This window comes from Miscanthus floridulus, chromosome 14 (assembly GCF_019320115.1).
Source record: "Miscanthus floridulus cultivar M001 chromosome 14, ASM1932011v1, whole genome shotgun sequence".
Classification (NCBI taxonomy): domain Eukaryota; kingdom Viridiplantae; phylum Streptophyta; class Magnoliopsida; order Poales; family Poaceae; genus Miscanthus; species Miscanthus floridulus.
The window spans coordinates 79,194,384-79,202,930 of record NC_089593.1 but is presented as its reverse complement, the minus strand read 5'-3'; the positions used below and the strand labels follow the sequence as shown (position 1 = coordinate 79,202,930).

The following is an 8,547-nucleotide window of genomic DNA, read 5'->3' as shown; positions in this document are numbered from 1 at the left end:
GGAATGACATGTGACGGGGATGGGTCGTGTTGAGACATGACCGCTCCCTGCACGATGCCGAAAGTTTGACCTTGGGTTGTACTTTCTGGCCCGTAGTGGTTGGCGACGACATGAGCTTCCGTCAGGTGCCATGCTCGAGGGATTGGGCGAGGCGGAGCCAGCCCTCAGACGTCGGGCAAGGCGGAGCCAGCCCTCAGATATCGGGCGAGGCGGAGCCAGCCCTCAGACGTCGAGTGAGGCGGAGCCCGCCCTTGCGAGTCGGGCGAGGCGGAGTCAGCCTTCAGACGTCGGGCGAAGCGGAGCCCGTCCTCAGACGTCGGGCGAGGCGGAGCCCGTCCTCAGACATTGGGCGAGGCGCAGCCCGCTCTCGGGGGTCGGGTGAGACGGAGCTCGCCCTCAGGCGTCGGGCGAGGGGGAGCCAGCGGCCTCGGTATCGGTTGGAGCTATAGTCGCACCCTTGACTGCCTGGAAGGAATTAACGTATGACGACCATTAGCCCCTCCTCTTTGAGTACCCTAGTATTGGTCCCTAACACTCATAGACAACGAGGCATCTACGAAATTAATTTTGAGATTTGTCGCCTCAATGTTTAGGAGGTGTTCTAATGAGTATGGTGTGTATATATCCATAAGAGTGAGTATGCGTACATATAGTTTATATCTACACTGTGATTCGGAAAAATAACCGCCGGAGATGTGGTTTGAAAAAAGAACCTTTCGAGATGTTAAAATATTAAAATATGATAATAGGCAAAGGCAGCTTCTGCTTTCCATGTCAGCAGCACAGAGCTCAGCTCATGGTTCGCCCCATCCCTCTCCTATCCCTCTTCAACCAAACATAAAATAGAGTCTTTCTGTTTCATAAACCAGAGACAGGACCATCACATTCCACTTTAACCTCTAACCAAACGCTACCTTATGACATGTTTGGTACAGCTTATGGAACAGCTTCAAAAAGCTGTTTTTCAGCTTCTCCTACCAAACGATCTTTTTGAAACAGCTTCTCCCTAAAAGATGTTGTTTAGCTTTTCTCACATGTACAAGAAGCCTGGTGAAGCTCAAAATACTAGTCTCTCCCAGCAGAAGCTGTTTTACCAAATATTTTTTTAAACAGTTTTAGCTTCACTAGGGAAGCCGCTCATGGAACGGAAGCAAAAAAAAAATGCTTCACTTCCTTATCCTGACAAAGCTCAGCTCAAAAAAGAAATCCTTTTGACCCCGTTCGCTTCACTGAAAAAATAAGCTAAAACACTGTTCCGACTGATTTGTTGTGAGAGAAAAATACTATTCTGACTAAAAAATAAGCTAAAAAGTACGAATTATAAGATAAACGAACAGGGCCAAAGATCAATCACTGGATGCTAACATATATGCTGGAGCGAACTTACGTCAAGACAGTCTCATTCTTGCCCGATTTCAAATGCGCCAATTCTTCTCTAGCCTCTTTTCCCATTTGAAATCCGTAAATACTTATGTAAGAACATCTCTGTGTCCTCTAAGGTAGTGTTTGGTTCTGAGGATGGGGTAGGATGGGGATGGGATGGATCCGCTTTTTGACTGTTTGGTTGAGATATCCCACCTAGAGCATATCCATGAAATATTCGGTAAAATCGGGACCGAGCCCGTTCTAGAAAAAAACGCGGATGGGTCATCCTCTTGCGACGGCGTGGGATGGCGTTAGCATCTCCAGATGATGACGAACGGGCGCGCGGCCTCCTCCGGCGCGGCGTGGCGCGGCCCCAGCTCGCGGGCTCCGGTGCGGCAAGGCAAGGCACAGCCCCAGCTCGTGGAGCTCCGGTGCGGCGCGGCCCCAGCTCACGGAGCTCCGACGCGTGAGCGAGTCCGACGAGCAGCAGCCATGGCGCATGCGAGCGTGAGGGAGTTCGACGAGCAGCAGCCATGGAGCGTAGGAGCGTGGGGGAGTCCGACGAGCAGCAGCAGCCATAGCGCGTGCAAGCATGGGGGAAGCCATAGCCTAGGCGAGCGTGGAAGAGACCCATCGAGCGGCGACCGTGGCGCTTGCGTGCGAGCGTCGGGAGGCTATCACGGGGAAGAAGATAAGGCATCACGCCTGGAAAGAAGATAGGAAGAATAAGAAATAAAAAATTAAAAAGATTATGACAAGTGGGTCCCACTAAACAGTAGCTGACGTCATCAAATTCACCCTCATCCCATTCTTATTTATCCCTTCAACCAAACACAAAATGGGTTGATCCATCCTTATCAACCAAACAGAAAATAGAGTCGTTCTGTCCCCGTCCTATCCTAGAAATTAGAGACAGAACCGTCCCACCCACTTTGACTCCCAACCAAACTGCTACCTAAGGGTCCAGACACGAATTTGTATGCCCACGATTTTCACAGAATGCAACAGTGTGTAACGTTAGGCCTCCTACTAATCTCTGTAATAATAAGACAAGGGGAAAAAAAGGCTTTTCATTTCAGTACAACTGCTGGAGGAAGCAGCCTTTGTCATAGATGGTTTTGTCCCGTTGTGAAGACCTACCGGAGCGGCGCGCTTGACCAGCTTCCCAAAGCAGGCGGCTCCTCCGTCCGGTCTCCCCCCTCTGCAGCTGCCTCCCAACAGCCCAGCTGCAGCTTCCATTCCTGGCTAACCACCACCACCCCCAAAGTCCGCTGCAGCACTTTGGTCACGTGGCCACTGCACACCTGACACTGACATGCATGGCCGCCATGTCACGCCACGACCACGACCACGACCACGACCACGACCCGACCCGCTTCTTTTCTCCTCTTCTCTTCTCCTTCCTTGTCAAGACTCGAGACAAGATCAAACCGACGCGCTCCCTCTCTTGCACAAGCAGAAAACCCCGCAGGCCGCAGCGCGCGCCAGAGGAGGGGGAGGAGACGCACGTACAGACACCCACCCGTCGTTCCGCCATGGATGGACAAGGAGGAGGATGGCTTCCGCTCGACCTGTCCCTGGCCACCGCGGGGCCGTCGGCGTCGGCTGGCGAGCAGCGGCCGAGGGCGCGGCCGAACCGGCGCACCGTGTCCTCCCTCTACGCTGAGCTGGGCGCGATGCTCCCCAACCTCCCCACCGACCGGGTGAGTTCGTCCCCTGCCCTCGACGACCCTGCTTCTTGGCTACGCCGGCGCCGGCGCGTCCTGTCGCAAGATGAGCTCTTTTTTATTTAATCACCGCCTGGGCGTTTTGTTTGACCGACGTCGTTTCCTGGCAATCGTCGACGGCGCGCGCGCAGCCGGCGAGCAAGGAGGAGATCGTGGAGGCGGCGGCGGCGCGGGTGAAGATGCTGGAGGACACGGTGGCCGTGCTGGAGACGTATCGCGCGGTGCGCGGCACCGTCGGCGCCGGCGCCGCCTCTGGTGCCGGGCGGCAGCCCGAGGTGTCCGTGGCCGTCGGCGCGGTGTGCTTCTGCGCGCGGCTGCCGGCGCGGAGCCCCGGCGCGCTGGCGCGGGCGCTGGAGGCGTTCCATCGCCGCGGGGTCGAGGTCCTGGTGGCCACGGTGGGGCGCCACGGCCACGGCGCCGGCGCCGCCGTGCTCACGGTCACCGCCGCCTCCGCGCCGCCCGAGGTCCTGGAGATGATCAGGGCCGACATCGCCGCCATCTACTGATGCTGATCCATGGATGATGGACTTTCTGCCTCGCGGCGATTGCACCTCTCATTCGATGGTCTCCTCAGTTGTTTCAAGTACGAAATTAGCTAGATAGGTGAAATGGCTAGTGCTCTAATAACAGCGTCAAGGCAGACATTTCCGATTCGGTAGTTTCAATCTGCGGACTGATGATATTTTGAAGCGGCCATATGAACCTGTTCGCTTGATCGTTTATGTGGCTTATAAGCCGGATGATGATGTTTTGTTGCGAGAGAAAAACATTGTATCATAGCTGATAAGTATGGCTGATACGATCAAACGAACAGGTTAACAACTCTGATTCGATCGACGAACAAGAGGCTCCTGTTTTCATGTGGCAAACTCGCCAGCTTTGGCCTATGATGGAGATGTTCTTCTTTTCATACCTTTTGGCATCTTTATTTGCATTTAACGAAATGCAATGCTTCATGTTGTTATATGAGCATGGAACTTCAAAATGTCATGGTTAGAAGAACAGGCCCGGCTGCTACAACATGAATACACCACCTCGTGTTTTTGTGCCTGGAGGGGATGAATATAGGGCCTGTTTAGATGGTGACTGCCAGACAACTCAGAAGACAGGCAAGAATGCCAGGCGTCCGATTTCTTGTGCCTGTGGCCAGGATGCGTTGCCTGGCAAGCAGCCAGGGGCCAGTGCGTCATCCAAACAGGCCCATAAAGCTGGAAGAGAAAATGGATATGACTTTGGGTTCCTGCACATAAAGGTAAAATGCATATTCAGGTTCTTTTTACTCATACTGACTATGTGATTCTGATAGCTCTTATAATGTCACTACAGGCCATTGATGATGCTGGTCATGATAAGGCTGTCAAGTTAAAGGTACGGGGTCTAGAAGCTGTTGATCGTGCTATTGGTCAGCTTGCAAGGCTTCTTTGGGAAGCTGAAAAGGCCGGACACTACCAGTACTTTCTTTGTGTCACCGGAGACCATTCTACTCCTGTTGAATATGGTGATCATAGCTTCGAACCTGTCCCATTTGCAATATGCAGACTCAGAGATTATGCAGCAGCCATTAGGGAGGATAATGTTACAAACACACAACTTGATGATTTCCCCCTCCCTTCAGTAAAGTCCGGAGAAGATTTGTTTGACGATATAGAATCACTGGAGCGCAAGCCTGATCAACTTAAAGCTTTCAGTGGTGATGCTTTGTGTGAGTTCAACGAGGTTGCCACTGCGAGGGGCTGCCTTGGACGATTCCCTGGAAGTGAGATGATGGGCATCATCAAGAAGTTTATTAAGGCGAAGAATGATTAATGTTGGTTCAAGTGCTAACCTTTTGCGTAATCAATTGACCATAAGGCTTCGCTATGTAATAAACTAATCGAATGCAGGAACATGGAAGAACCATCTTGATCCGAGATGAATAAGAGATGCCTTGGTGAAAAACAATGATATCTGCTCATGTACATTGTACCCAGTGTTGGGTCGCTTTCTGGCCACATGAATGAGAAATTTTGATAGAGTGGTTTTATGGGCATGTCTAGCTGTTTTTTGCATTGTTTCGTTCAATCCTTTTCTCCTGTTTTATTTTTTGCGGGGTGTGGGGTGGATTAAGGAGTCCCAGCCTATGAAGGTTCTTGCTTAGCATTGTCATGCAGAATATTTTGACACATTTTATGCAATTTTGCATTCTTACAGCTCCAACGGTGCAACAATAATTGCTACAGCATCCGGCATAAATTTCACTTTATAAATACCCTGAATTACAACAGGAACAGGAGTTTTGGTCACTGAATATTTACATACACCTTGTATACTAGCCATCAGACAGAGACAGTAGACACAACTGCAATAGCTTAAAATTATGGCATTCAGCAGAATATGCATAATTTCAGCATGAACCCAATACTCTCAAAGAGGGATCGATAAAAGAAAAAACAAGAAAAACGAACCAAATAATATTTGGAGCAAGAATAAAATATATGAACCAAAGACTTCTTCGAACCAGAAATGAGGCTGTTAATAAGCTAGCTCTGCTATATGTTCACGCATGCGACCTTGTAAAACATGAATCAGAAAAATAACTCAACTATTTATGGAATCCAGTTTTTGCAGCTAACAAGGATACGATCATAACACAATCCACAGATATAAACATGATGTCAGTGACATAATCAGTCATACATCAGGTAATATTTATGAAAAGAAATTGTATACTCTGCATGTTTTGTGTTACTTATAGGAAGACAAGGCAAAATGCAGATGATCTGGACAATTGTCACAGCAATGCAGAGGCGCTGAAGCCAGGCGGATAGTTGAATCCATTGAGTGCCCAGCACAATCACAGATACCCTTCAGAGGAGACCCCGTCGCCGTTTGTAATCACTCACACTCAGGGTTAAAGCATGCCTCCTCCCATCGTTGTCAGGCACTTTGTACCCCATTGTAGCTTCTATCTTCTGCCTCCTTGCCATGTAACCATCGAACAGGCCCTTGGCTCCACCAAATTCTTGCAGAGAAGACAATGATATAGGAAGCTCAAATGTATGCAGCACATTTGATTCTGTTCCCAGATCCACTGGTGCATTGGTATCGATGAGCTTCCCGGCGTCAGCTGCTGCCACTTGAGCTGCTGTTGTGGCTGCTGTACCAGTTTGAGCCTTGCTCTCCATATCTTCATTGCTAGGCACTACATTGCTACTGGACCCGTTGGCAGTTTCTTCAGCATTATCTCCTCCTGGCTTCGATGCATAATAGTTTCTTGATCTTGTCCACCTCCTTGAGAAAGGGTCATATCCAGCCTCTCCTGCCTTCAAAGATGTATTTACAGGTTTCAGTTCTGAAGCATTCTTGAAGTTATCAGCACGGTTCTTCCGGTTCATAGCCTCCAACTTTGCAGCCTTATCATCTTTTGAAACTGGCTGTGGCCCGTTTTGCAGATTTTTCAGCTTCGCACGAATCCTCTCTGCTTCAGCTTCATTCCTACGGCTCAGAGCCATCTCCAACTCACTCCTCAACCGATCCTTCTCAGCAGCAACATTGATAGGGCGTCTCACAGCTGATTTCTCTTTCAGCATCTGCTGTACAGTTTGTGCTGAATACACAAAGTTATAGGCCTCCTGAATGGCTTCTTTCTTATCCAGCACTTCCTGACGAGTCGGTATACGCGCACCATTCTTCTCAGCCTCTTGCAGCCATTCCTTGAACTCTTCTTCGTTGGGTGGGGAGTCTGATACCTGAGTCATCTGCCACCGGGCAGCATCAGCCTCACTACCCCAGACAACATTGAGATATTTGCATGTCGTGTAGCTCTCGAGTCTGTACTTCCGATCCGGATCGCTTGCATCCACATTCCTCACTATGCACAGCCTGTATCTCGGGTTCCCAGACTTTGTCTTGCCAATACCTAGCCGCACAAAACACCCAGAAATTAGATCATCAAAGAATGGTTCCATGAACCATTTCACCAGCTTTGACCTCCTGAGGGTAATACTCTTCACATCATCAAACTTGAGTGGGTCAAGCCTACTCGGCGATTCATCAAATTCATCATCCCTGCCATCATCAGAAATCCTCCCATGATCATTCAGCCTACCCCTGTTATCACCATCGTTGCTCCCATCACTTGGGGGGCTCCCAGCCCTACGCCTAGTCGGTGAGCCACTATGTGGGAGCAGGACATTGAACCTGTTGCGCGCCTCCGTGTCCTGTTGCCGCATAGTCCGCTTTGCCCGCAGCTCGTCCAGCGCGCTCTTGGCGGCAGATCCAGACTTGTCAGTTCGGGTTGAAGACCGCATCCGGCTTGGCGGCGGGGGTGGGCTGCTATCCTTTCGCGCACCCACCTTGTCCGTCTTGGACGAGGACGCACGTGCCCGCTGCTTGAGCTTGTAGTCGTCGCGGCGGGCGCCCCGGTCGTGCAGGATCATCTCCCTTTGCAGCTCAGACATGCTCTCTAGACGCTCCTTGTCGTCCTCATCCTTGTATAGGTCACTCCCGACTGAAGGGGCGCTGTCCGAGTCCTCCCCGCCACTCCGGCGCCCATCTTCGTCCTCATCCTCGTCCTTCCACCCACCGCCGCCACGCCGGACGCCCTTCTCCGGCTGGTGCCGCTTCTTGAGCGGTACCTGCGAAGGCTTCTTCCTCGAGTAGGTCGGCGCGGCGTCGGAGTCGGAGTCGTCGTCGAAGCCGTCGGAGCCGCTCCCCCCAGAGTTCCACCGCTGGTTGCTAGGACGGGACTGGTTCTTCCCCGTCCGGCCGGCGGCCTGCAGAAGCAGATCATCTAGGTTCGACTTCGGCTTCGACATGGCGAAGCCCGACCCTCCTCCTCGTGCAACCCCTACACAACCAAAACAACCCATAAAAACAAGATCTTTCCACACCTCCAAAATGCTAGATAATAAAACAGGAATCGCCGGTCCGTCCTGGATCTGGGTGAGGAACCACAGCTGGGAACAGCTCCGAGGAGGATGTATAGGACACGCACCTTGAGAGGCAACAGAGGCGTCGGTCGGCGCAGGTAACGATGACGGCTCCCTCCGGGGTATGAGGGCGAAGGCGGCGCAGTTGATCGACGGAGACGCCGCCGGAAGAGAAGAGGAGATGGGTTCGCCGGCCCTAGCCGCGACGAGGGGGGAGAAGACGACGATTATGAGATCGGGGTGGGCCGTGAGGGCATTGGTCTGCTATAGCCAGCGTTGGGCCCGTAGAAAGCCCGGTTGCATCAGGGCCAACCATGTCCACCTGTATAATTTCCTCAAAAAAAAAGTCCACTTGTATAAGGTTCCTACCTCCGTGTAAAAAATGGTAATTCTACGTGCTTTCTTGTTAAATTATCTAAATTTAATCAAATATATAGATAAAAATATTAATATTTATGATATTAAATAAATATTCTATAAAAAATATTTGATGGCAATTCTAATGATACTTATTTAGTATGATAAATATTAGTATATTTTAATAT

The 8,547-nt window shown here is 50.8% G+C and overlaps 3 protein-coding genes across 3 annotated transcripts; 2 read left to right on the top strand and 1 right to left on the bottom strand.

Moving 5' to 3' along the window:
• The first annotated feature begins 2,802 nt into the window (after positions 1 to 2,802).
• On the top strand, positions 2,803 to 4,095 carry LOC136506154 (uncharacterized). The gene is made up of 2 exons (XM_066501272.1): positions 2,803 to 3,068; positions 3,224 to 4,095. The coding sequence occupies exons 1-2, from the start codon at positions 2,901 to 2,903 to the stop codon at positions 3,596 to 3,598; spliced, it is 543 nt and encodes a 180-aa protein (XP_066357369.1). The 5' UTR covers positions 2,803 to 2,900; the 3' UTR covers positions 3,599 to 4,095.
• A 9-nt stretch (positions 4,096 to 4,104) lies between these two features.
• On the top strand, positions 4,105 to 4,980 carry LOC136506153 (uncharacterized). The gene is made up of 2 exons (XM_066501271.1): positions 4,105 to 4,344; positions 4,419 to 4,980. Exons 1-2 carry the CDS (start codon positions 4,114 to 4,116, stop codon positions 4,896 to 4,898), a joined length of 711 nt encoding a protein of 236 aa, XP_066357368.1. The 5' UTR covers positions 4,105 to 4,113; the 3' UTR covers positions 4,899 to 4,980.
• Positions 4,981 to 5,567: 587 nt separating this feature from the next.
• On the bottom strand, positions 5,568 to 8,241 carry LOC136504507 (protein RTF1 homolog). Its single transcript, XM_066499445.1, has 2 exons — positions 8,068 to 8,241; positions 5,568 to 7,920 (listed from the first exon to the last, which is right to left on the bottom strand). The coding sequence occupies exon 2, from the start codon at positions 7,886 to 7,888 to the stop codon at positions 5,939 to 5,941; it is 1,950 nt and encodes a 649-aa protein (XP_066355542.1). The 5' UTR covers positions 7,889 to 7,920; positions 8,068 to 8,241; the 3' UTR covers positions 5,568 to 5,938.
• Positions 8,242 to 8,547: the final 306 nt, after the last annotated feature.

Excerpts from the sequence above, each read along its gene's own strand:
- LOC136506154 (XM_066501272.1), top strand. The coding sequence starts at position 2,901 with ATGGATGGACAAGGAGGAGGATGGCTTCCGCTCGACCTGTCCCTGGCC. Across the intron at positions 3,069-3,223 it reads CCAACCTCCCCACCGACCGG|CCGGCGAGCAAGGAGGAGAT; the intron begins GTGAGTTCGTCC and ends GCGCGCGCGCAG.
- LOC136506153 (XM_066501271.1), top strand. The coding sequence starts at position 4,114 with ATGAATACACCACCTCGTGTTTTTGTGCCTGGAGGGGATGAATATAGG. Across the intron at positions 4,345-4,418 it reads TTGGGTTCCTGCACATAAAG|GCCATTGATGATGCTGGTCA; the intron begins GTAAAATGCATA and ends ATGTCACTACAG.
- LOC136504507 (XM_066499445.1), bottom strand. The coding sequence starts at position 7,888 with ATGTCGAAGCCGAAGTCGAACCTAGATGATCTGCTTCTGCAGGCCGCC.